The sequence below is a fragment of the Alligator mississippiensis genome, chromosome 3 (assembly GCF_030867095.1).
Source record: "Alligator mississippiensis isolate rAllMis1 chromosome 3, rAllMis1, whole genome shotgun sequence".
Taxonomy (NCBI): domain Eukaryota; kingdom Metazoa; phylum Chordata; order Crocodylia; family Alligatoridae; genus Alligator; species Alligator mississippiensis.
Genome location: NC_081826.1, coordinates 285,848,290 through 285,876,171, shown reverse-complemented (window position 1 = coordinate 285,876,171; position 27,882 = coordinate 285,848,290). Strand labels below are relative to the sequence as shown.

At 40.8% G+C, this 27,882-nt stretch overlaps 1 protein-coding gene across 1 annotated transcript in view; it reads right to left on the bottom strand.

Annotated features, from left to right (window-relative positions):
- Window positions 1–12,179: 12,179 nt before the first annotated feature.
- MBD2 (methyl-CpG binding domain protein 2) overlaps window positions 12,180–27,882 on the bottom strand; it is a 58,057-nt gene continuing 42,354 nt past the window's right edge. Inside the window, exons 6-7 of the mRNA XM_059725277.1 lie at window positions 17,167–17,306; window positions 12,180–12,654 (exon numbers count right to left, since the gene is read on the bottom strand). Of these exons, the coding sequence (XP_059581260.1) occupies window positions 17,177–17,306 (130 nt within the window). The 3' untranslated portion in view covers window positions 12,180–12,654; window positions 17,167–17,176. The remainder of the gene's footprint in view (window positions 12,655–17,166; window positions 17,307–27,882) is intronic.

The following is a 27,882-nucleotide window of genomic DNA, read 5'->3' as shown; positions in this document are numbered from 1 at the left end:
TATGCATTAGTAGGTACCTTTCTGCTTCACAAAGGTGCTTAGGAACCTAAAGGATATGGCTTTTAGTCCAAGTCTCCCCCTGACCCAAATTCCTATGAGATAGACTCCTAACTTGCCTAGGCATGTCTGAAATTTTTGATTTCAGAGATTAGAATACAAATGCAACCAAAAGTCTAAATCAAGCCCAGAAGACTAAGCGACCTAATCATTTAGTACTCTGCTTTCTTTGCCTCAGTTCTCATGTGAAAATGTAGACTCAACACTTTCATTTCCCAGGAGCATTGTGAGGATCGATCTATTTAAGGGAAATGAGGTACTCATATTCTACAGTAATAGCAGCTATAACTGCCTTGTTAGACCTTCTGTATTGGTTGCCCTGTTGCCGCATTCACTGAAAGCAATGAAGTTAGGAAGGAGTTGGTACATTCTTTACTACATCAAGTCTTATCTGCTGTTAGTGCTTGCAACTTTAACAGCATGTAATCAGTTATCAAATCCTAATTTCTCAAATGGTCTGTTGGGTCAGGCCATCTAAGGCAGTTACACGAGCCATGGATATTGTTTGCAATCAAACCTCAAACATGAATGGTGATACAGAATACATTTCTAACAAGTGCTAATAAATATGCATGGTTTTGATTCCAACACACACAAGCAGCAAAATAAATGCACCTGCCATACAACAGGATTGAAGCTCATTATTCTGTACTTAGTAAAGCAGTAGGGCTTGCCAAATAGTACGCAAACATTCCTGTGATTATCAGCTGAATACTCGGATGAATTCATTTTGGCTATATTTATGACACTTGTTTTTCCCATTTTTATGGAAAGCCTAGCATTTGCTAACAGGAATGCACAGGGAAATGACCATAAGGAAATAGTCAGCAGCAGCAAATTTTGAAACTGTAAACTTCATGGCTCCATCCTGATTCCGAGAATTACACTTAGCAAAGTAGGGGATGTAAACTTACCATGTGCTACTTGTGTCCAGTTAAAATTAAACAACCCAGCTTAAGGCTTGCATGTTAAATATGTACAATAAACTATGTGCAGAAACTCCTCAGGCCGGCTGGAACTTGATGAATGGTTCAAAATAACAAGAAAGAAAACTGCAAGATGCTTTTGCAAACCTGCAAACAGAAACCAGTGAAATTACTTCAGTAACTATCCATCTCAAATGATTTGTTCAGCTGTAGCATTCAATACCTCACAACAGAGACACCAATAAAATGATAATGGTTTTAACTAGACAGCTGTTCATCAGAACCATCAGAATACTAGGTCAATCAGCTCATTAGAATCTATACACCGCATGTATTTGTGGCGGTGCCTGGTTTTATTTTTTTCTCCACTTCAGTACAATGCAGATGCAGTGAAAAAGGCCTTATTTCTTGTTTTGATGTTTTTTAAAGCTGATTTCAATTATTGGAAGAGGCTGGCTCCAACAAAATATAGCCTTGTCAATTAAATCACAGCCATGAGTTTTGAATGCTGGTAGTTGGGAGAAACTTGAGGGGCTACCTGATCACAACCAGCCAGTGATAATCCGAACAGAAAAGGTGACAGGCAGCATATTTGATATACATACATTTGGTCCTAAATCTCAAATTAGATCTCCCTTTGATTCCAGATGCTTAAAATGTATAAAGAGGAAGTCTCTGTCAAGGGAAATGGTCTTATCACCAGAAGTGTAAGGCAGTGTGCCTACTTTCTCATTAGGATGAAATGGGGATAAAGTTATGATTGAAATGTTAACAGGTCTCGTTACCAATTTTTTCAGATGTTGCCCATTGTTTAAGCGACACTGACCTCTAGAGGCTTTCTCTTTAATAATGTTTCCCTTATAAAATCTCCCTGAAGGTAAAAAGTTTCCTTCTTCGGAAAAAAGGGAGAAGGATAAAGAGGGGACGGTGGAAATAAGCGTCAAACATTATCATGAAAGCAAAGCTGAGCAAACAGTGCCAATCTCTTTTTCCTGTCTGGGGCTGTTCAAGATCATTCTGCTGCAAAGTAATTGAATAACTTTGGAACAATATTATGAAATCTTCAAAGGAAACCTTTTCTCTGCACATCACCATTCAGCCATTTCCATGTATTCTAGTTGTTGATGGGATACTCCAGCACTCCTGAGTCAGTGGATTGTTAATAGCTGATGGGAGCACAAGCAAGGCAGTGGAGACTTGGTAGTGGAAGAACTGGGAAGCTTGTTTGTAGTGATTCTTGTGCCTGGAACAGTGGGCACATCTACATAAGATGCTTACTGCGCAGTAGCATAATAACACTGCGCAGTAGTGTGCCAGGCAAAAATTGCTAAAACGCTACTATGCAGAGTTATTAAGCTACTGTGCAGCGTCACCAAAAAAAAACATGCGCCAGTGCTACTGCACAGTGACTCTAGTTACTGTGCATTTAGTTAGTACTTCATTAAGCAAGTACTAAACTAACTACTGCGCATTAATGAACATGTAGATCCACCCAGTCTCCAGGATTCCCTGGAGTTTGTAGGTCTCATGGGAGAAAATATTTAGTAAGAGAACACAATGTTTTTCTTTTATGATCTTCACTGCTAAAACTGCATGCGACAGGAAATGAGGAAAAACACATCTGCCCACCGCTGCTCATCCCCTGCCTCTGGCGTGCCAAGTCTCAGGTCTTTTCATTGACACAGAACCTGGATACATAGAGAATCTTCTGCGGGGGAGATGTGAAACAATGCGATGGAGATTGTACGCTGCCCTTCCCTTTTTATGTAAAAGTGAAGAAATCCAAACCAAGATTACGCTTCTCCAGACCTTAGGAGAATAACCTGAAGCAAAGTCCCCAACTGCTGTACACGTTCTTACCTGGGCAGCTGAATATTAACCAGTTACAAGTCCCATAGCAATACCGACAGTGGGCAGGCTTGCCAGTAAAGACCTTCCATGGCCACTGCTGTAGTCATAATTGGCTGTTCTCATAGTCCCTGGCAGATGGAAGTAGCGTGCTAAATTCATTATTGGCTTTCGTGGATGCTACTCCATTGAGTTCAGCAATTGTGTAGAACTTATTTGAGTCTGACGGAGGCAACACTGCAGAAAATTCACTAAGGATCCAGCTGATGATCCAAATCAGATAACTGGAATTAGCTTCTTGAAGAAATTATCAGCTACCACACAAAAGTTATCAACTTTGACATAAAACCCAGGAAAAAGCTACGCTTTTAGCTCTAGAAATTAAAATTAAGGCTAAAATCCAAACTACAGTGAAGTTAAGGACAAAACTCCCCTTTACTTCAGTGAGGTAAGGAGCCTGAGGGGAAAACAACAACTGCTGCAGCTCTATTTCATCCTTTTATTTTTTTACTTGACTTTCCAACGAAGGAGGCAGCGCAGAAAATAATACTATTCAACAGCTAAGTATAAGAGTGTCCTTCCTTAATTGTAGCATTGGTGTCTTTATAAGGAAGAAAAAAATGTAGTGTTTGTGGGGGTCTCAGTAATTCCATGTTCAGATTGAAAACATGGTTTTGAGTTCTTTCCCTTTTACCCAGCATTTTTTACTTCCCTCTGGATAGAAATGATATATTTTGCATCAGTGTTTTTCGGGAGACGGCTCTTTAATTGAATCACCAGCTAGCTCACAAGGGGAGGGTGATAAGAAAGTTGAATTGAGGATTGTACTGTCTGAGAAATATAATCCTACTTCTCTAGGAACACAGAAGGAGAATATCTAGTTATGTACAGCATTTTTTTTTTCTTGTTCTGATTGTACTAAAGGGGCTGCTGCTGACTAGATCACTCAAGGTCATTCTGGTTTCCCCTTGATAGTGTGAAATGACATCATTACAGTCTGCCTTTTCACCCCATGTATACAGCTACATACGTACACAGAAACCAAAACACTATAAATGCTTTATGGAACACATACGAAGATATCCTTCATTGCCCAATTTATTCCATCAATCGTGTCCCAGACAAGCTAAATATTATGGCAGTTCCATTTGGTGTGGGTAATAAGCAATTCCAGCCAAGTAGTTGGTGGATGTGCTCCAGGTGGAAGTGGGGGAGGAAGTCATCTCAGAATAACTACACACACTGGCACAGCTCTGGCTGAATGAGCTCATGTTTGGCCCTCAGGACGGTATCACTTAGGAAGAGCTATGAACAGAGATGCAGACCACCATTTTGACCAAGCATTGTGGGGAGATTGATATAAACTGCTGGCATCACATTAAGCCTCTGCATCTGATAAAGGGGCTTTCTAAGGTCCAGTTTATGTAATAATCATAGAAAATTAAGGTTGAAAGGGCTCTCAGGATGTCACCTAGTCCAGCCCCCTGCTCAAAGAAGGACTAGATCATCCCAGCCAAGGCTTTGTCCAGCCGGGCCTTAAAAACCTCCAAGGATGGAGAGTCCTCAACCTTTCTGGGTAACTTGTTCCAGTGTTTTACTACTCTCCTAGTGAGAAAGTTCTCCCTGATATCTAACTTTAAATTCCCTTGCTGCAACTTGAGCCCATTGCTCCTTGTTCTGTCATCTGTCGCCACTGAGATCAGTCCAGCACCATCCTCCTTGGGACCCCCCTTCAGGTGTTTAAGGCTGCTATTCAATCCCCCCTCAGTCTTCTTGTCTCTGGACTAAATAAGCCCAGTTCTCTCAGCCTCTCCCCTGAAATCATGTCCCAGCCTCCAGGACCATTTTTGTTGCCCTCCGCTGGACTCTCCAAATTTGTCAACATCCTTTCCGTGGTGTGGGGTGGGGCAAAACTGGACACAGGACTCCAGATGTGGTCTTACCAGTCCTGAATAGAGGGGAGTAATCACTTCCCTTGACCTGCTGGCATTAAGGGCACACTGCTAGCTCATATTCAGCTTCTTCTCCATTGTAACCCCCAGGTCCTTTTCTGCAGAGCTGCTCCCCAGACAGTCAGCCCCCAGCTTGATCCAGTGCATGGGGTTGTTCCATTATCAGTGCAGGACTTTGCACTTGTCCTTATTGAACTTCATGGGATTTCTTTTGGTTCAATCCTCCAATTTGTCAAGGTCTCTTTGAATCCTAACCCAACTCGCAAATGTGCCCACTCCTCCCCACAGTTTGATGTCTTCTGCAAACTTGTTGAGGGTGCAATTTATGGCATCATCTAGATCATTGATAAAGATACTGAAGAAAACCAACCCCAAGACCGACCCCTGGGGCACTCTACTTGATACCAGCTGCCAACTAGACATTGAGTCATTTACTAGCCTCTGAGTCCAATGATCCAGCCAGTTTTCTATCCACTTTACTGTCCATTCATCCAACCCATACATCCTTAACTTGTTTGTGAGAATGTTGTGGGAGACATATCAAAAGCCTTGCTAAAAATACTGAAAAAGATTTAAAAACCAAATCAATGTCCTGTCTGTATGCAAGAGAGATACTTTTGGTCCAACTTCTTTTTTTATCTAACCTCTTGTAAGGCTGACTTAGCAGTCAAAGGCAATTTAATGCCTTCACAATCACTGGTTGTGTTGTAACCTAAATTTTACAGCTCTATTAAGCTAACTGGATGGAAGTCATGTAAACCTACCCTGAAATTCCACTCTACTGACTTTTAAACTGGACAGTGTAAAATGGTTTTTCAACAAAAAAGCTATTAGCTTCCTTACCACCATTTCTAAATGTAAGGGAAATTACTGTCTCAAGTCGCCTGTATTCTAATTAGCAGATGAAGAGAACATGCCTTTGGGTTTAGGAAAAAAAGTGGTTTGTTTGCTTTAATTTGCATCGAATATATTACCTTGCACCTTTTGCACCTTGCAAAAAAAATCACCTGCAAACTGGGTAAGAGCAAGACGTTGGTGAATCAGATTATATATTCTTTTTTCCAGATAAGAACAGGTTTTGAGGCTTTGTAAATGAGATAGGAAGTGGATAAAGGTTGTCTGGTGAAAGTTCAGTCTTGACAATACAAAGGTACTGTTGATTGGCTGGAGAGGCAGCAAAACTGATGCCAGCCTTTGTTTTAGCCTTTCTTAAGTCCATGGTCCAATGGTCCTGGTAGGTAACTGAGAACTTCTGATTGGTCTATTTGCTGCAATAGCCAAGAATGAATGAGTTTTCTTTGGATGAAAACAATCAATTTATACTAACTTTGTCACCTTCAGAAAAATGTACTGCAATATGTTTTACATAGATTTACACCAAGATTTACTCAGGTATCAGAATGGCCCATTGTTAACTTATCTGTTAGAAACACTCCAATCTGCCTTCTAATTTATTCCTAGTTGCACTACAAATGAAGTATTTAAAAACTGCCTCTCTCTGGAAGGTGGTTCTGAACCGTTTTAGACTCGAGGCATCCCCTCCTGAACTTCTGTAAACTAAGTGGCATCCAGTTTCAAAATAATTTATATATTACAGTGCTTACCTCCTTGCATAGGGGCGAGGCAGGGGGGGTGGGGGGATCATCCAAGCAGGGCCAAGCCTGATCCTGATTTATGTACTTATTTTGGCTGCTTTTCTCACACTTCACTTATCATCTCACACTTCATGGCACAGTTCCAAAGGTCTGGTGGCACCCTGGTTGAGAATCCCTGCTCTACCGTTCATTCTCTCCTTGTCTTTTACAAAGATGGAGAAAGATGTGATACCAAGAGAACAAGACCAGATTTAAAGCAACTCTCTTTATTAGACTGACAGTGTGACCATAACTGATATTTTTTTATTTTAAAACTTTTTTTTGTTTCTGATAGAATTGGAAGTGGTAACCAGGATAGTTTAGGGAGGGTGCAACAGATCTGCACCCCCTAAAACCTAGGGTTACCATACGTCCGAGTTTTCCCAGACACATCCTCTTTTTCGAATCTCTGATCTCAAGCTGTGTGGTTTTTAAAAATATGATCAAAATGTCTGCCTAGCAGCACTGGAGCCAGTGCCTGTGCTGGCAGGGGCAGGGCTGGGGAGAGCAGGGGAGTGTGGCTTGGGAGTTAAAATGGGAATTCCAGTTCAGTCTCAACAACTGCAAACATTACAAGGGACTCACAGTGCTGAAGACTGAATCTGTACCTAGACAGAGGATAGAAACATGCAGCAGCAAAACAAGATTGCAGTGGCAGCTGAGTGGACAGGAAGACCCCTAGTTCTAATTTCTATGATTGCAGAAACTGCTGTAATTAGTAGGAAATGCTGATGGAGTACATCAGATCATTACTTTTTCTTGCCAGGAGGTAAACTACTGGTGAATCAGCAACTCAGTCTGGGGCTTTGCTGTTTATTTTATTCTTGAGCTATTTATCTCTCTGGGGGGGCAGGGAGGGGGGAGGCAATTATTGCTTAATTGTCTTATCACATAACTAGTTGAGAATGAGCAAATCATGGACATTCTACTTCCCTCCCAAAATTCAGGGACAAGCTTTGGAGCAAGGACTGGAACCTAAGTCTCCCCTTGCAAGGTATGTCCGAATCACTAGGCTACAGGGACTAGCTCCTTCTTACTTAATGAATCTTTCATTCTTTCTTGCAAAGTAGAACTTCAGATAGGAAAGTTAAAAAGTGACCTACCACCTGAATAGCCCAGAGCCTAAGGCCAGGGCTGTCTTCAACAGGACTCTCTTCTTCCCTGGCCCTGTTGGTGCTTGTGCCCAACCCCCAGTCCCCTGCTTCCCCCCTCTCCCCCCCAGCCATGCTGATGTCCCTCACTCCTGATCTGAAGCCCCCAGTTGGAGGGGCCCCCAGCTGCCCTTGTCCTGCTCAGACCGGAGCATAGGGGCTGTGGTGGCTCTGGCTCATGTGGACGGCCAACGGAGTGAGTCCGGCCCTGGCACAGCTAGCAGAAGGAGGAGGAGAGCCTGTGGCACCACCCCGCCCGGGTTGGGGCTGCTGCTCTGCAGCAGGCAGCCTGGTCATGGCTCCTCCCACCCCAAGTAGCATCTCCCAGTTGCCCTGCCCCCACGAGCACAGGCACCTGCCCTGGTGCCGCCAGCCGGGCCACACAACTCTCCCCCACCTCCTTCCCCTGCTGGGAGAGGCAGGCACCTTCTCGCTGCCCCTCTGCCCTGCTGCAGCTCACGACCCTTTGAAATATTCTTGTGACCCACTTTTGGGTCATGACCAGGGATCCTGGTTTTCCATAATAATAAAAATCACAAATTCTCTGATAAAATTTGCAAGCTCTCTGATAAAAATGCCAAAATCCATGGTTGAGATTAAATACCTCCACAGCCTCACTGATGTCCCTCACTCCCCCCTCCTCCACAGCCTCCCAGCCCTTCTTGTGCCCCTTGCCTCCCACCTACAGCCCGTCCCCCAGCTCTGCCAGAGGGGGCCCCCAGCTGCCAGAGCTATGGCGACAGGGACCCAGGTCCACAGCCCCCTGCCGAAGGCAGCAGCTGCTACAGCAGGAACACGAGCCAGCTCCCTACGTGCTGCCTGTCTGCTGCAGGCTCGGGTGGGGCCAGCTCCCAGTGGCAGCGTGCACTCCCAGGGGGCAGGGGGGACCTGCACCCCCCAGATCTTGGGGGATAGGGGAAGGGAGGGTTTGTGCTGCCCCCATGCACACAGAGGAAGTGTGGCCAGGGCAGCGTAGAGCTTGCAGCAGCAGGCACCTCTTGTGCATGGCCCCACTGTACCCTGCTGCACGAGTCACACATGCTGCACTCCGGAGGGCCTGGGGGATGGCAGCAGGGTGGGGAGCACAGTGTTTGCAACCTAGGGTTTGCAGTTGGCTGGAAACAGGGGGGGGGGGGGGGGGGGAAGCAATGACTCCCATCCTTTTTCCAAAAATGGAGCATGAGGACCTATTTTCAGGGTGTTAATCCAAAATGGAAGGAAGCAGCTCCTGAAAGTGCAGACTAAAGTACCTTGTTTGAGTGCCCAAGCCCCAGATAAAGGGAGAAATGAGGAGATGGCTGGTTACTGCTTATTTTTGCTAATTTAGGAAACTTCCCGCTCAGCACACTTGTGGGTCCCATTCTGGCACTCCTCTTTCGCTGCGTACTTAACTTTGGGCTAAGAATTCCCCAAGGTGGTCAGTCTAAACAGCGGGCATTGCAGTGCCTGTTCTGCAGTGCTTTCGTCCTTGCATTACAAGTGCCATCCCTACTTGAATGGCCTCAAAATGGACGTGAAATGCCTGTGAAAGAGATGAGTCAGGGCAACAAAGAACAAATGGCATGCAGAAAAACTAGATAGAGGGGGGCCCTGAGAGAAGAAATTAATCAAGGACCACAATTTGCCTCTGTGTAAGGGAAAGAAAAACATGGTAACTTCAAAATTCTTGCAAAGGATATTAAAGAATTCTCACTCTCCCTTCCTCTCACCACCAAGTTATGTGGAAGCCACTTTCCTCCTATGAAGGAAGCAAAGACCAAGCCAGGTGGAAGACAACAGATCCACTTCATCCTGAGGCCTGGAGAACTGCATTCTGCTCCAAATCTTCATTTGTTAGCCAGTTACTTTGCCTCTTGGATTTTCCACCTGCCTGGTGTATAATATGCCCGAGTATAGTATGTTTACTAAAAGCCCATTATCAATCATCAGCTTAGTACTGATATCTTGACCAATTGGAAAAACAGTCTGAAATAAATGGATGAGTTAATTAAGGACAAATGCAGAGTGCTTTAGTTGGGCAGATATAGACACATGAAGTAATCTTTTCCGTATACTCAGTACTAGTAAGGCCTCCAGAGTACTGTATCTAAACTTGGACATCACACTTCAGGAAAAATGTGGCCCGGTTGGAAAGAGAGTACAGCAGAGAGCAAGAAAGTTAGAAGGGATACAGGGAATGATGTATATGAAAAGTTCCCAGCAACTAGGTTTGTTTAGACTGGAAAAAAACAAAAATGGTGACAGAGGGAAGCATAAGCCTTCAAATATTAAGGAGGCTACTGCAAACAGTATGGTTATAAATAGTTCTCCAAATTCACTGGGAACAGGGTATGTATTAATGGGCTTAAATTGCAGCAAGAGAGATTTCAGTTAAAACATCAGGAAAATCTTTTTTTTTGTTTTTTTAAGTGTGAGGATAATTGAATGCCAAAAGTTTATATATGGAGGTTGTGGAATCATTAGATTTCAGAGCAGCTTGGACAAACATCTGTCAGGGTTGGAATTCAGGTATAATTGATCCTGTGTGGGAACAAAGGAATGGACTAGGTGACCTGTTGTGCTCCCCTTGCAGCTCCTCTCTCTTTTTATTCAAGTAAAAGTAATTTGTTGGCCAAAAAAAAAAAAAGTTTGCTGGTTTTCAGCCACTCATTTTTTTTTTCTGTCAAAGTCTAGTATTCCTATCAGTAATCCTCCCACTGTCTGAACAGATCTAATGATAACTCATCATTAGCATAGGTACTTACAAGATGCTGAAAAACATGGTTTTGGCGAGTTGGGGTATTACTCGTATCAAATGAAGCATGTTGTAAATTTTAGACATATACTATGTGGTAGGATTTCAGAAGAGTCTTAAATGTGTCTTACATCCATTTCTCTGTCAGACAAGAGACAACTGACAAGACAGTATTAGTCATTGTACGATGAATAGCAATAAATCCTATCTCCCATTTTTTATTAAAAAAGGATTTGAAATACAGGGCATTAGTCCCCTGCAGCATTAAGAGTTAACGTTCTTATAAACCCCAAGCAAACCACAAACCATGGTAACCTTCCTTTTGAAAGAGCTGTATCTTGCTTTTAGCTCTTACAATCAAAAAGACATTTAGTAGGGATGTTGTCCTTAAACCCATTTCTGTGCTGGTTTTATTGCATTTCATTTCAGTTGGCACATGACTGCAAGTTGTGACCATATTTTAGTTTATATAATGAAAATGGATTGCACAGCTGCACAAAAGGAAGCCTGGATGAGAGTCTGAGACCTATGAGTTTTTTGATCAATAGATGCATAACTCCCCCCCACCCCAATACCTTACAGACAGAATCAGAAGTGAGAGAGCTTACCTAAATCCCCACTTCCCCCACCCCCAATCAGAAAAAATGTCTAGTGCAATTTAATATAAGGCCCCTAAGAATGATTATTTATTACCATATCTTGTATTATGAAAAGTTACGTATATAGAACATTTGCACTCCTCCAAAAATAGTCTTAAATTAAATGCAAGGATGAGGCTCTGAAATCTCAAGGATAGCTAAGGAATCAATCCAAGCCTTGAGAAGTGAACAGTTTAAGTGGATCCTATGGGAAGGAAGAAATTAAATCAGACTCCTAAATTCATTACTTTTTCCAGACCTGCAGGGATTCCTTTTGAAGTTGACCAGGTTAGCAATACAGAAGGAAGCAAACCCAAGACAAGGACCACTAAACATTCAGTCTTACCAAGTTCCTCTTTAGTACGTACCACAATTCAGTGTGATTGCTTATATAAAAGGCTGACCCTCACCAGCCTTAAGTTAAGAGGGATCCCAGGCAAATGAATAGCACATCCTTGGAGAACAGTTTGGTGCTAATTAAGACTTGATTTTACTTTGAAACTCTATAGCTTTTAGGGACTAAAAGTCAAAAGGAAAATTTGGGAGACCATACTCCTTCAGCCCGATTCAAACAGAAAATATGCAATTCAAAACAGAATATACAGAAAGCAAGAAACCCTTATGATAGTAAAGAGTGGCATTTCTTAAAATTGTGATGTGTTGGATAGACAGGTGAATCAAATGAAAAGGAGAAATACAAAAAATGGACAGGAAGAAAAATGTAACACCTACAATCTCTTAAATTGCACTATAGCAACAAAATGTGTATGCATTTTTTGTTTTTATCATCACAGAGAACTATCTAGCAGTATAGCTAATTAAAAATTGTGGGCGTATGTGACCCAAAAGTGTTGACAGCCAGTGTTATAGGCCAAGCAGAGGTCAAAACTTTTGTCTATCTGGACTGAGTTGTATGAGCTTGTTGCTGCTTGTTCCTTTCCATTTGTTTTATTTAAACATAAAAAAATTTGAGCAGAACTTAGCAATCTTGGCTGCTTCTGGCATTCTTCTTTCTTGGAGGAAGTTGGTTTATTGTACTTCAGCTTTCAGGAAGATCTAGGAACTGCTGTGAGTGCAGATACAATTTCATCAGGCACTAACCTGGGTAGAAATCATGCATGTAAACCTTTCCCTTGCCTACCTAACCTTCAGTAGATGAAAGGAGGATGCCCTGGATTCTGGAAACACAAAACAAGGACAAATTCATCCCACGCCCCATATAACACAACAATTTTCAGATGCTCTGAATATAGTCATTTATTTATCTTTACAGTGATGATGGAAGAATGTACAGGTGTCTTCACTCAATAGGTATAAAAATCTGTTTATATACATTGAGTCACAATAATCTTTAATTGGGAAGCATTCTGTTCTCCTGATTGATCCTTACTAAAAAAACCACAGGAAAAACAAATATTTAGTACAGGCAATAATTCCAGTAGGTTTGCAACCTGGCATCAAAAGCTCAGCTTCAGATTAAGGGAACCGCTTGATATTAAAAAATGACTTTTTAAGTCATAGGACACAAAATAAAGTTTGCTTTTCAAATAAGATATATACATCAAAAATAGGAGTCTAAAAAAGGCATTGGTTTTAATGCTATTAGAAAGCTATATAAATGTGCATGGGTCCATTTCTTCTTATAACGAAAGACCGAAGGAGAAAGTGCCTCTGGCTTTTAGGAAATTCCTCCGGGACAAGTCAGTTAAAGTACCTGTGAGGTAGAGAGAAGGGTAAACGTTATTTATATTCTGAAGTAATTATGGGACAGGTAGGTTCAGCTAGAACAACTTGGTTTAAACAGATTACCACAGCTATGCTTGATCACTTTAAAAAAGGTACATTATAGTTTTAAGTGCCTTATAAATCCACCCATATCCACCCTGGCAATCTTCAAAAAGTGTCTTGATGCCCATCTTGCTGGGGTCATCTGATCCCAGCAGTCTTTCCTGCCCAAAGCATGGGTGGCAGGGGGCTGGACCTGATGATCTGTAAGGTCCCTTCCAGCCCCTAAAACTAGGAAATTATGAGATAAAGGAATAATTGACGTTTCAGTTGTTGAGTCCAGCAAGTCCATAAGTTGCATATAACCTGGTCTTCCTAACCTTTATAAACATATCCTCTTAAAATGTAACCTGTTTCTGCTATAGCTAAATCATGGCCTTATTACGTGAACATTTCATTTTTTCCTATATTGCACAGCTTCTATTCTTTTATATTAAAAAGTTATTCAAAAGTGCAATTTTGATTAACTGTCCAAAATGTATGATATTAATATTTTTTTAATTCAAGTATTTTTTAAAACTGGTACTTTTTCTCCTTTACATAAAAAGCATTTTCAAACAAAATGATCACTTATTCGAAAACCTTACATCTACAGTTATGAAAACTTCAAGGAAAAAGCAATGCAGCAGTAGAGGGTAAAGATAAAGAAACATATTTACTATGTATTTAAGTCCATCATTTTAGTAAAAAAAAATATGTAGGTGTTCCACTAGCTTATGAGTAATATTTTATAATACAATAAACCCAAGTATCATAGATCTCCTGGATTTCAAAAAAAACAAAAAATAACCCAAAAGAGTTCATACTGTTGACACATTTTAAATTTGCCCTTGACTTTTAGAGATTTGAAGTTTCACTCTCTCACACACACACACACGTCAAAATTCCTGCATATTGCCCCGCTCCACCCCCACATTTAACTCTATTATGCAAAGACTATTAAGAAAGGATGAAAATGTAATGGCAAATATTTGCAATCAAACTCTCCCTAACCATTTTATATTAACTGAAAACAGTGAGAGCACTGCTAGTCTGTTAAGTAAATGAAACAATACTGGAATGTAGCTTCCAGTCAAAAAAAACCTCAAAAAAACAAATAAAATTTATATTTATGTAGCACCAATCTGCTGGCTGATTCATAGGGTTTATTTATAGTATTTTTAGGAACACACACTTCTGCAATGTTTAGGAACACACACTTCTGTTAATCTGAAATGGGTGATAATGAAGTACATTCCTACCTAAACGAGTGGTTCTCAATCTTTTTGGACATGAAGCACTCCTCAATAGACTCTAGGCCCATCAGAAAATCCCAGTTCTTAGTTTTTACTTGTTTTTTTTTTACTACAGAAGAATAATAGAGCCCTGCTTCTGCTACAAAGAACTTAGAAAGACCATAACCGATCATAATGTTTTAATACTATGGTTTCCCATGTGAAAACTCTGCATTTATCTTGTGAATTATATTTGCATACCTAACAGCATCCTCAAAGGGATCTCAAGGCACCCAAGCATGCCACAGCACCCTAGTTGAGAATCGCTGATTTAAACCAAAACACTCAAATGAACCAAAGTGTAAAATCAATGTGGACAGTAGGGTGAACTTAATTACATAAATAGTCTTTCTACAGGAGTTTAATTTCCTTTAATGTAACTGGCTTTAAGCCAATGTTCTCTTAATTTATTTGATTTCAAATTCTGTTTTTCTTATGGATAAACGGCATGTTAAGGAATGAATAAAATACTGGCCTCCATACCTAGTACAGTTCTAACGTTAATAATTTCTTCTCTCAACAAATCCATCCACTAAACTAATCCTCAAAGGGAAGGGTCCTCCATGGAATTGGAAATGGGATCAGAATCTACATCCCATATCTAGAAAGTCTCTTCTTTAAAAGAAAACCTAAACATGGTCACTTTCTAAACTACAAAAAACTCACTTAACTAATTGTCAGAAGCCTTCCTTACATGGCTGCCAGAGATCTGTGTCAGCAAGCGCAGGTCTTCATTTGCCTCAGTTTTTGGCTTAAATGCCACAAAACAGAACTGGAAAATTAATTAGAGGGTTTAGGTCCAAACACAACCATCTTGCATATAATATCATCATAAATCGTTAAGATCTTGTTTATTGCTGATGCAAAGGTCAGATCTCAAAGTGTGGACCCACAGTGAATGAATGCTATACTTCAATATTCTAGTTCATGGAAACAAAGAGAATTAGTCCAGTCATCTTTCTGAATAATTTCCAGAAGTGTATTAATAAATACTTGCTTGTACAGATCAAATTAGTAAAATGGTTAGGTAATGCAATAACTCCAGCTATTTTGGAAGACAAAGAACAAGTCCTTCTAGGAATTTAAATACTTTGGTGTATACTCTAGACAAGCAGGTCTGGTAGACCAGAGTGTAAGAAAGGAAATTAATGAAAGTAGGAACAATCTTTTCATTCTTAAGTAAAAATAGGTGCGTCTCCCCTTGCAGAGGGCTGCATGAGAACACTGCAGACATAGTGTAAAGACTAGATTGAGGACTGCTTTCACTGTGTTAAGCTACCATGTTCAAAGCAATGGGAAGGAAGGGTGACAATACAAAAAAAAGTCACTGAACATTGCAGAATGTTAGGCCAGATGGTCTGTAGCAGTAACCAAGTGCATGTCAGACTAACAGTTTGGATGTGGAAAAGGAAATGCTCAAAGTTTCCTCAAAAAAAGAAAGGGCCAGAATCTTCCTTATTTGCTGCATTTCTAGAGGCTACTGGTACAGAAGCAACACCAGCCTCTGGGCTGTTTCCACTGCTACCCCCTACAATAGAAACCAGAGAAGAGAAAAATCCACTGTGAAGAGTGGGAGCCAGGTTATGACAGAAGTATATTTAGTACTTTTTTTAAATGCAAGTCTGTTCAAATACATGCAACTTAGACAATGCCATGTCTACATGGAGTCTCAAGGCCAAATTCAGTCCTTGGTATGTACAAAACTCAAATCAGCTTCAATTGGAGCTGTACAAGTTCACAAATTTGGCTGTCCTCAAAACTAAAGAATATGCTATAGCTGACTGAAAGGAGTATTAACCAATTGTCCTGTAGTACAGAAGTTACTTTGTAAGAAAAGCCAAATAGAAAAAAAAGTATAAACTTTTGGTAGTTTAGTTCTATAAGAATATACGTAACAGTCAGGGGGAAACAAAAAAAAAAGACAATCTAAAAATCAAATCATTCTCTATACAGAAAGATAGAGAAATAAAGTAAAGTAATTTCTGCAGAGTGTATACTGCCAACTTGCTTGTTAGAATTACAGAAGTTGACCACATTTTTACATTTATATTCAAGGTATTGGGCCACCACCCACATGACTAAGCTGTGAAAAAACTCTACCCAAACCCTTGAGGCAAGGTTTTCTTCCTCTTTTCTATTGGTGGTTTGGACAACACGCCTTCTGATTTTCTGCACTGGCATCAAAGCACAGGTTATTTAACACTTATTAATTATTCTAGAGCCACAATCAATAACTACTCATACTAATATTGGAAAAAAGCAGGGCTCAATTTCTGGGTCACTTAATCAGAACAGTTAGAGTGACAATATTTGGATCTTAGAGAGCACTGGATTTGCAGCTGAATAAAGGCATGAACTGTGGCCTAGCAGAGCTGCTGACCACAAGGCAGAATGATATCTAAGCCAGCCATTTGCTTATGCCAAGTAACTATCTTAACTGTGTCAACCATCTTCTGAGGAAAAAGCAGCAAGTGAATCTGCGCACGTCTGTGTGCTACAAACCAGCTACAGTAAGGAATGAGATAAGAGATGGGCCCAAAAAAGGTGGAAGATGGTACAACCTGAAACAGAAAAACAGGCTGGAACGTGGAAAAGAATATGTAATTGGTAACAGAATCCGAGATGAACATATGCAAAAAGGTGAATGGCGATTGGTGAAGCCTCCAGAAGCTTCCAAGTTTTGGTCAAAGTCTGCCCACTGACCGAAGAAAAGAAGTCAAGGTCTTAGACATGTGCTCACAGCAAAAAGACATGTAAATGAGTAAAATGCATAGGCAATTCCATGCTAATGAAGCAAACAGTAAACAGAGGCAGAGCTTGAGATGGGAGGAGAAATGGATGCAACTGGAGGAGGAGTAAGAGTGGAATAAATGTTAATGAGTATAAACCAAAGTGTATAAATGTGGGAAAAAACTATTCACTGCGGCTCTCCGGTTTGTTGGCTTTTTGGGAGCTAGTCCAAAGCTGTCTTCATTTTGAATAAAGCTGTTGCATGCAATGTGAGCTGGTGTTTGCTCCCTGCTTGCTCTGGCTAATGAGCAACAGGATCCATGAGCAATTGGATCGTCGTCTCCCTAGTTGTTGGGCTCCACACGGAGTTGGGGTCTAACAACAACCAGTGTTAAAAATTGTGATTTCAGAAGTATCACCCACCAGTGTGACTTTACCTGATTTTTCTTATGCTTCATCTCCATTGTCCATTTCTACATCCATATCTTTTGTTGTATCAGCAGCCCTTGACAAGATATCTGCCATTAGAGCCTCTTCCAGTTTTTTACGCACCTGCTGCACCCGCTCTTCTTGTTTTCTGTTTTAGAAAATAGGACAGTTTTGGGACATTAACAATCCTTCCAAGTACATTAACACTACAGGGCTCTAATGCCCCCAACCCAATGACTTGTGAAAAAGAACTTAAGTTTAAGTGTAACAATAAGGATTTTAATGCTTTCATGCTATTATAAACTGATTTTAGTCAAGATTTCTTTTGTCGATATTCACCTATTAGTTGAAGCTGAGTCATCAATCATTCTTTTTGCTCTAAATTCTTAGAGCTTATAACGGTAAGCAGAAATGCAAGAGATTTCTACAAAAATGTATATCCCATATCACAGTATGTAATACAAGAGAGCAAGGCTCCAAGATACATTATTTCCCTCCCAACCACCATACCTTACCACAGTTTAGATAAATTCTTGTCATAGCAGGAAAGCAAAGTAAGAGCATACACCAATTATTTCTCTTTAAGTCAATATTTTTAAAAACTCTGCCGTGTTTTTAAAAAGTGACATTCCCCACTTTTATGCTTTAAATGTGAACTACTTTGCATCTAGTCAGTAATGGGAAAAGTCTTCAGATTCTTAAGTGTTAAATGTCACTCCTTTGATGAGAGCATTTTGTAAAAAAGAGCAAAGTTTAGTAAACACAGTCAAATAATCTGCTGCTTCACTACCTTGTTTTGCAATAAATTAAACTCAATATTTTGACCCAAAATTTAGTTCTTGCAGATTTTAGAAGTATTTTACAAAATCCAATTTAAACAGTTTTGTGCCTCAAGGAAAGCTGTCAATATTCAAATTCTTGCCTGTCAATTCATAACCCAGTCACCACAGATGGAAACTATAAAGTGAAAAACCCCCCAAACTGACTAGCCTAGTAGCATTATAGACGCAGAGTGAAGTCTAAGGGCTTTGTTACTATGGGCAGTTCCTGGAGCTCTTAACACCTAGACTGTCAGCACATTAAACAACTGAAACTAGCTTTAAGCACCCCTTAGGTGGCTCAGTTATGCCCCTCCAGGGCAAGATTCTCTCTGATCTGTGTTAGCCAGACCATGTTACACTAAGGTGTAGCCGCTGTAGGCTACAGCTTAGCGTAAAGGCCCGCTCCGTCCTCCCCAAGACCCCAGATTCCCTCTCACTGTCTGCTCCCAGACCCCCATTCCAGCTTACTTGTGGTTGCCCGTGCTATCTGTCTCAGGGAGCAGGCAGGAAAGAGTGCACCTGCCTGCCTGGCCCCACACTGCTGCTCTCTGGGCCAGGCTCAGCCCAAAGAGGAGCAGCATCCTGGCAGCTAGGCAGGTGGGTTAACCCCTCCCTGCCTGCTCCCCTGGGACAGACAGCATGGGCAGCCAGGAATAAGGGAAGGTAGGGAGCAGGGAGGTGGGGCCCTCCCAAAGGTGAGAAGTAGACAGGGATTCTTACTTTTCAGTCCTCCAGGGCCCTGCTGATCTGAACATGTGGCTGCTCCAAACTCAAGCTAGCACTAACAACCATCAACATTTGGGCAGCTCACAGTAACATGTAACAAGGCCCTAACAGAACTGTTACAGTGACTTTACATTTTAGCTTATTAAAACTGAACACTGAAGTGTTAGGAAAAACAAGCAGGAAAGATTTAATATACATCTCAATAATGTTCCTGTAACTGAAACAACTCCATATATTTGGGAAGAGTGTCAAGTCCAAAGTTACAGAAGACAGAAATGTAGCTCTTTCAGTTGCATTTAAGAAAAAGAACAGGCACGTGTATTGTAGTTTGCAAATATATAAACAAAACACTGAGCTAAGCCAGGAACTTTGCAGTCCAGGGGGTTGATAGCACAAAGCAATAGTGTAACACACAGTGGGTGACCAGGGCACCAGCCCTGGGGACTGACAGAGGTGGGGGAACCAGAATTGCAGCCTCCTAGGAAGCCTCTGCCTTCCCCTACCTACCTAGCAGAGTTTTGCTCTGGCCACAAAACTTGTTAGTTTTGCTTTGGTGCCCAGATGTCTTTAAAGCAACCACTATACCCTCCAGATTAAGGCATGTCTGGGACTTGGGAAGCTCTCAGCCCTGAAAGACTGCCTAAATTACAGAAGCTTCTCCAGACTGCCTTATATGCTGTAGTGCTGAGTGTTCTGTCCCATGGCTAATATGAACTACGTCTATAAAATACAGGTCAAGATACTCAAGAAATACTGAAACGGGTGTGTAACGGCTGGTGATAAGAGATTTCTAAAAGTAGAGTCTACTTGAAAGGTATAATGGAACCGTCAAATCTGTTACCAGCGCTTAAACTATCCATTTAAAGGATATTATTAGGCAGCTTCTACTGGCACACGAGTTTGCAAAGACTTTAGCGCCTATGGACTTTGATCTTTTGCGTAGGGACTCTAGAGAATGAACTTGCTGTCTTCTGGGAGGTAGAGAAGGCTGGTCATTTATGAAGAAATGTGACTGGAGGGGTTAAACTATCAAAGCTACTCATGTGGAAACACCTTGCTAGGTAGGCTTTAAGTTATAGCTAGAGTGCAATATTCAGAGGACCTGAAAACTTCAGTTCTTGCTCAGTCTAACTCTGCTCTTATTTAGGTCAGTGAAGATCTGGGAGTATGGTAGAATCCAGCTCATTCATATCCAGGGTTTTGCAACCTGCTTAGGTCCCAATGGGTTGCAAAAATCAAGACTGATCTGCTCAGCTGTCTTCTGTAGCTTTTATTTCAAAGGCTGCTGCTTCTCCACTCAGCTGCAGCACATTAGTCCCATGCAGCTGTTTGCTATGGCTCTATATACCCACACCTACTTTACAAATTTATCTTCCATACGGGGTTAGGAACCTGGAAGCTAATCCTGCAAAATATCAAATTTTCTACTACAGCATAAAAGAAAGATTAATTAATTAACTAACTAACTGAAGCTGAGAGTACTTGACACTTCTGAAATTAAGCTTGTAATATACTGTAAACAAGACACCTTAGTCTTAGCCACAGGTTTAGATATTTATGTTGTTTGCTGATATGAATGAAAAAGGTACATCATCTGTGCTGGTTTTACAGCATTATTGGGAGCAAGAGATGTGCCAGCATGGGCTAGATCTAGTCCTTGCTTATCACCAGAATTGTTAACCTCTTTCAAACTGTAATGCTGCTGAAGACTATACTATCTAACTTACAGGTCCCATCTAGATACAGAGCTGATCATTAGTAGAGATCTTCTGACTGGTAAGCAAAGTAAGTTTGATATGGTTGTAGTGAACAGACCACATTTATTTGGAACTCCAATTGTTTTTCTCCCCTGGATTCACTGCTAGTGTATAAATGCACTTTAAAAATTAGGTGGCAGGCAGAGAGAAGTTTCATTAAAAGGAGTTGTAACCATGACAGTCTTTGCCTCAAACAGCACAGCAACTCTATTAAAAGGAGCACAAGGCAAGTATTAAAAGAGCATTCAGGAAGGGCAGAGTTAAGAGAGACTGGCAGAGAATATTAATATGACCCCCAAAAATGTAGGTTCTTACTGTGAATCTTTATTAGACTACCATCTAGGCTAAGCATGACAAAGGACTAGCCTCACCTGGCAGCAGGAGCATCAGTGTGAAAATGAAAAGACTATCCAAGCAAATGAACAGTGTGTAACAGGAACACTTTAAAAGCCAAGTTGTTCAATTGGGATATTAAAGATGACAGTATATTAGATAATACTTCAGAGGTGAAATGGTGCATGACCTTGAATCTAAACTCCTTCTGAACTAAAATTATTGAAAAAGGGGGAAAAAATCTATTAGAAATTTGTCTTGCACGAGAACAAGATAAAGCTCAGGAGGAGACAGAACAATGCCCATTATCTACTGTGTTAGAGGAACCTAAACCAGTGAATTCACTTTGTGCCTACTTGAGACTCTAAAGAATTTGAATTAAGATATTTTATAAAAAAAATTAAACTCCAACTCCTGATTCAAGAAGGAAAATGGTCCTAATGTGTGGGAAATGTTTGTAATAACTTCTGCTTCCCCACTTCTGTTATCCCCAAGAAGGCACTGGTACAGGGGACGCTGATGTAAGACGGTGTTTATTCCTGGCAGCTCTCAGGATTTTGCTTGATGCTGCAATTGAGAGGTGGACATTCCATTTTAAAAGGTGGAGAGAGAAGGTCTGGAATACCAGAAAATGTTTTTACCAAGTATGCTGGGTGTCCCAGCTTTACAGTATGGCATATAAGGGCTAGTAGGAAAACCTGAATTTTACAAATTTTTATGGGAGCAAAATTTCATGTTTCTAGGGACAGTTCTGAACAGATACAAACCAATTTTAGTTCCCAATTGGCATTTCAATTAAGAGACCACAAATTAATTAATTCAATTTCAAAAGTAATTTAGTTCCAAGAAACCTGCTTTCCTATGGGGAAAAAAACCCTGAAATCTTGCCTCAGAAGTGACATGTTGCTGTGAAGAAAAAAAAAAAAAAGAAATAGGTTCTGTTAAGGTTAAACCAAAGTCACAAAACCTGGTCCACAGTAGAAACTGATACACATTTGTTAAGGTGCAGATTAAATATTTCATGTCACAGATCAGCCCCTTTCAGGGGAAGCTTGCCCCAGGACTCTTCAGAAAACAGCCAACCCCATGAAGCCAGCCAGCCCTGGCATGGCTTCACCAGGGGCAAGCCTCTGACTTCCAGACCCTGGCTCTTCTCTGCCACTGAGGCTACTTAACTCAGGAGCTGCAACCCCTGATCATGGCTACTGGAATACTCAGCATTTCCCAAAAAGTAATTTGGTGAAGGGTCCCTCTTCCAGACGTAGCAGGAGAACAGCAGAATTCAGTATAAATGCTGATGTATAATCAAGGACAGTGCTGTCTGTCTTTTGATCCTAAACTTCTTTCTTCCCTCCGTCTCACTGACAGCTTTCAAAGGTTAATGATATCCTTCAAACCCTAATGCCATAGTGTAAACTATTTTGAAGCTCTATGGCCATCATCAGAACCTGAATAGCGAAGTACTGAACAGGAAAAATAGTTAAAACATCAGATTTGTTGCTTTTAACTCATTGCAACAGTACTTCCACTGTAATGAAAATAAAACTGGATGGGGGCTGCAGTATGTTTTAAAGAAGCCAGTAGGAACACAATAAACACAGTTGAAATGTCATGGACTCCCTGGTTGGGATTAACATGCCCAAGATATTCAAGAAAAATGCTCCTAAAAAGGAACAAAATTTTCCTTTACCTCAAACTAGGGCCTGCATTTGAAGTATCCAGGGGTTTTCTGGTCATTTAACCTGCCTTCTAAAGACTATAGAGAAGCAGGCTTCAAACTATTCATACATGGTTCTTGTCTGGTTGATTGCTAGTCCCCTTTCTCAAATTCATGATAGTTCTTGGTAATGCAGAGTTACTGCAAAATTACTGCTCCAGCTTTGACCAAACTGGGAAAAGGAAAACTGCTAACATTTCCTTCTCATGTAGTTTTCCTTTATATCATGACTAATACACTTTGAGAAAGACAAAGGATGCTCGATTCCCTACTTTCAGGAAGACGCCGCAATGATATTTGATTAAAATTATCCTTAAATCACATTATTTTCTGGGCCTAGAGGAGCTCAGCCCTAAAAAGTGACATTTCATGCAATAGGATATTTTAACTTTACTAAATAGCATAATGCCATCTCAGGTCATCTGCATTAGAAGAATAATGAGCAAAGAACTGGGAATAAGGCTCCTGATACATCAGGAAACCATGAACTGCATAGGTTCTACTCATGACCCCAAGGGATTGTCTTTTACACTTTGGAAACAACCGCACAGCTGGCCAAAGCATCACTGAACTATAACTGATCTGAGGTAGGAGAGTAAGATGGATAGGAAAGGGACATTTTTACTCCTTATCACATATTTGCAAGCAAAAAAGGGTGCATGGGAAAGGAAATAGGAAATTAACTTGGAAGATGTTTTCCAGATTTCATTCTTCAGAAGCTCTGCACTCTTAACACAAACCAATAAAGGAGTTATTAAACATTCTGTGCTACCCCTAGAACAATTCTCCTTGAGATTTCAGAAAACCGAAGAGGGAAAGCCACATGGAATTCACTTAAGCAAGTCATCCTGGTATAATTCACTAGGGAACATCTACTTGACACCTGCACTTAAGTGTATAATATCTTCTGTAATACTGTTACAAAAATTCATCCTGCACTGAAAGCTGATTCAGACTTATGAAGTCAAAATATTTCCCTTACTGCTAGAACACTATCCTTCCCTTTCATTTCAAAGAAACTGGACATAATTAGTGCCTCTGACCAGTGCTACTCAACTGATCATGGCTTAAAAATTACCTGCACTGAGTCAGCCAGTCTCTGCTCCACTTAAGAACTATGAGCTAGTTCACTTTTCACATTTCTAAAAGAAGCTCAACCATTTCTCTTACCCCACTTCAGCAACCCCAGGGCTCCTACAGACATGTGGGGAGCCTGCTCCGACAAGCACAGAAATGACACACCCCAGCAGCCTTCCACGTCACGTGTATGTGTCCCCATATGTTCCCACACTGAAAAAATGGCAGTGGAGCACTTTGAAATAAAACACATTCAATGACCTTTAGCTCGAAACACCATGCTGACGTTTTTTCAGCATGGGGATGCGTGGGGACACTGATACAGGTGACGCGTGGCTGCTTTTAATTAGTGTGGCTTGCTAATTAAAGTGTCCGGTGCTGCATCCTGGAGCATGTGTAAAAGTGTCCCCACACTCCACCCTAACTCTCCATGCTGTCATTTATTCCTAGTTAATGGTTAATTTTTTATGAGAAAATTAACTAAAAAAAAAAACTCATGCCATAAGGTTACTCAAAATGTTTTCTCTGCTGAAAGACTCCTTCCTATATTATATATTTTTAAAATAATGATATATGAACACAATGGAGGGTAAATGGGGGGGAGGGGGAGAGGTAGCACAGGGAAAGCTGCCCGTCTTTCTCTCTGCCTGCCCCTCTACCCCATTAGCTCCCTCTCCTGCCCTACCACATTCTACCCCCTACTGCTTCCTTTACTGTCTTGTCCTCCACTGCCAGCCCCATTACTGCCCCACTCATAATTTTTCCCCCACCTGCAGTAGAATTTATGTTGATCCTCCAAAAATTAGATTTCATGCATGAAAAATTATAATACATTTATAAATAGTCCATGTGCAGAATCTAATTATTGAGGCATCACCTTACATTCAATCATCTTGTATTCAGTTAAATACAGTAGTTGTACAAGTCCTATACTGTAGCTAGCACATGAATTTCACTGTTAAGAACAAATACTTAACACCGACAAAGCAATTCTGCTCTATATTCAAGGATAAATACCTTTTTAAAAATTAAATTAGAAGCTTAAGGCCTAAAGCAAATGCCATTTCTTTAAAAGTGTTTAACTTAATTTTGTATGCTAATTTACAGCAGCAACAGTCAATTTGAAAGATTTTAGTACATGAGTGAATCAATAGTTGCTTTTCAGTAGGAAAATAAGATTATTTTTCCCCCTTCTACAGTTTAAAATTACCAAAGTTTGGAAGATTTCTTTAGAAGTCAGCATGCTGCCTGGATAGAAAAACAGAGCAGCAGCTCAAAAGTGCCCTCTGCTGGTTGTTATAAAAAATATCACATAGAAAGTTTAAGTCTTTGCAGGGATACCTTTTTATGGTTGGAAAAAAAAAAAAGGGGGAACGAGGGTTTTTCATTCTTCCATTTAATTAAAATATATTCACCTTAGGACACTTACAATGCTGGATGATGAAGATGTTTAAGTGACTTTTCATTGTGAAGATTCTAGATTTTGTTTCCAATACGGCTTCATTTTTCTTTTTGAAAATGAAACGCAAGGCAGCTTGTGGTTTAAATACCTTTTTCCACTTTAAGATTAAAGTTCAGGTCCTAGATCATGTGAACAAAATCTTGCCCCTGTCAAAGTCAATAGGATTTCCTCCACTGATTTCAGCAAAGTGAACATTACCTTAATGTTTTCAGAGGCAAGGCATGATAACTAGAATCAGATCGAGTAATTTAAGTAAAAATATCCACCAAAACAGAGACCCTGATAACTGTATAGGTAAGTAATTTGCTTAACTATACAGTAGCAGTATAGAAAAAGGTAAGTTACTTTGTGAAAGAAGCTGCTATATTACGTGTGCCCGTGCAACATTAAGGAACAAAACCTTCAAAACTCAAACAAGTTGCTGTTTGGAGTTGCCTGATTTTAACTGAAAAAGCTCCATCAGGAAAGCCTGTCATTCTTAAATATGGCAATCCAAACCCAACCATTTCAGATGCCAGGCACGCTTTATATAGTCAAAACAAGAAACACTTCTTTAATTTTCCATGCAAGTTTATATTTAGACCTAGTTTGTTTTTTTTTTCCTGATGGACACTGTGTTCTCCCTGCACATACTGAATTAACCGTTTTAAACAAAAATACAGTTCCAGCTATATGTTCAAAATCAAAATCTAGATCGCTGTTTAAGCTTCCCCTATGACCTCTTCATTTTTTTTATACTTCAAAGGCCAGTAAGGCTCCACTGATTTACTTCCTTGTTTATGAACCAACATCGCAGTATTTGTTTTGTCAGCAAAATGCAGCTTTAGTAATAGTATTTAGCTGTAGCAAGTGCAATGAGGTGTCCCACAAAATTAGTGCCTTTTCAGTTAGGATCAACGTTACAGTTCAAAAACAAACATGTTCTCATAACCATGTATACCAGTACATTCTTCACTGCAACAATAATTATTTCTATGCAACAATCTAATTTTTGTCAATGACTATCTGAAGCCAGAGTTACAAGGGGCTACTATGAAATGGCAACAATGTTCTTATAGGTCTGCATGGCAGGCCTACTCCAAGTAGTTGTGTATTGTCTGGTACAAGTACTGAAGACAACTCTCACAGGCTAAATCCAAGGCATGTACATCCTGTAACTAGAAAGGAGTCTCTTTGATACACATCCACAGTAAGACAAGTTGCTATAAAAAATTGCTCAGGAATAATTATTTCTTTCATTAAAAAAAGAAAGAAAATGATCCAAAGGCCAATAATTAGAAGCCACCCTAAAATTACTCTTTTGGGATCACTGCTCATAGATCAATGCAACTAGGCATCCTCAAATATAGAAGTCTCACTTCTTACCCATTAGTTGATGGAATGACATGAAATAGTTTGACAAACTATTCAGTTTCACAGCTGGTAGGGTGGGAAGGGACCTTGACAGATCATTGAGTCCAAACGCCTGCCGTGGCAGGAAAGAGCACTGGGGTCAAACGACCCCGTCAAGGTGTTTGTCCAGCCTCCTCTTAAAGACCCCCAGGGTAGGAGCCAGCACCATTTCTCTTGGAAGCTGGTTCCAGATCCTAGCCGCCCTGACAGTGAAGTAGCGGCTCCTGATGTCTAGTCTGAATCTACCCCCTGCCAGCTTGTGACAGTTATTTCTTGTCACTCCTGGTAGTGCTCGGGGGAACAGGGACTCTCCCAATGCCTACTGGTCCCCCCTGACTAGTTTGTAACAGGCCACTAGATCCCCCCTCAGCCTTCTCTTGTGGAGGCTGAACAGGTTCCCATAGCCTCTCTTTGTAGGGCCTGCCCTGCTGACCCCTGATCATGCGAGTGGCTCTCCTCTGGACCCTCTCCAACTGCGGCCTGACCAGTGTCACATAGAGAGGGGGGGTCACCTCCTTGGACCTGCTCGAGATACATCTGTGGATGCGTGACAAGGTACGGTTGGTCTTCCTGACCACATCCCCACACTGTCGGCCCATATTCATTTTGGCATCAATAATGACTCCAAGATCCTTTTCTGCCTCTGCACTGACAAGAAGGGAGTTCCCCAGCCTGTAGGTCTGCTGCTGGTTCTTCCTCCCCAGGTGCAGCACCTTGTACTTGTCAGTGTTGAAACCCATCCTGTTCTCATCTGCACACCCCTGTAACCTGTCTAGGTCCAATTGTAGCCTATTCCTCCCTTCTAGCATGCCCACTTCTCCCCACATCTTAGTGTCATCGGCAAATTTGAATAGGGTGGTTTTTACCCCCTCGTTATTCAGGACAGGTATTGTAAGATTTGGGTTACAATCGATGAAAAATTTAAGAGTTACAATTGCCTGTTAAAAAGATGACGACAAACTAACTGTGCTTTTGAAATGGGCCTTGTGAAGTCAAGAGGAACAGTTTCTAAGTGCAGAAGGTGGAATTTTCAGAGGGCTTAGAGACTTTGGAGCTAAAATACCATTGAAAGCCAGACACTTTTGAAGATCCCATCAGAAAAAAGAAACTTAGAAGGGTGATACACCCGAATGTGCAGGAGAGTCGAGCTGCAGGTCAACAATGGATTTTAATATTCTTGCCTTTCTGAGAAGACAAAATTCTATGAAGGGAAAAATTTCACAGGTACTTCCTAGGTGCCCATGACACAACTCTCCCTATGTCTGAAGAAGGGCGTTTTTGCCCAAAAGCATGCAAATAACAAATTTTACCAACTATTTAGTTGGTCTAATTAAAGATATCACATCTACTCAATGAACCTGGTCTGCCTATGTCCTTAGACCAACATGGCTACAACCAGCAAATCTACAAGTACCTCCTAGCTTTTTCACAGCTATGTT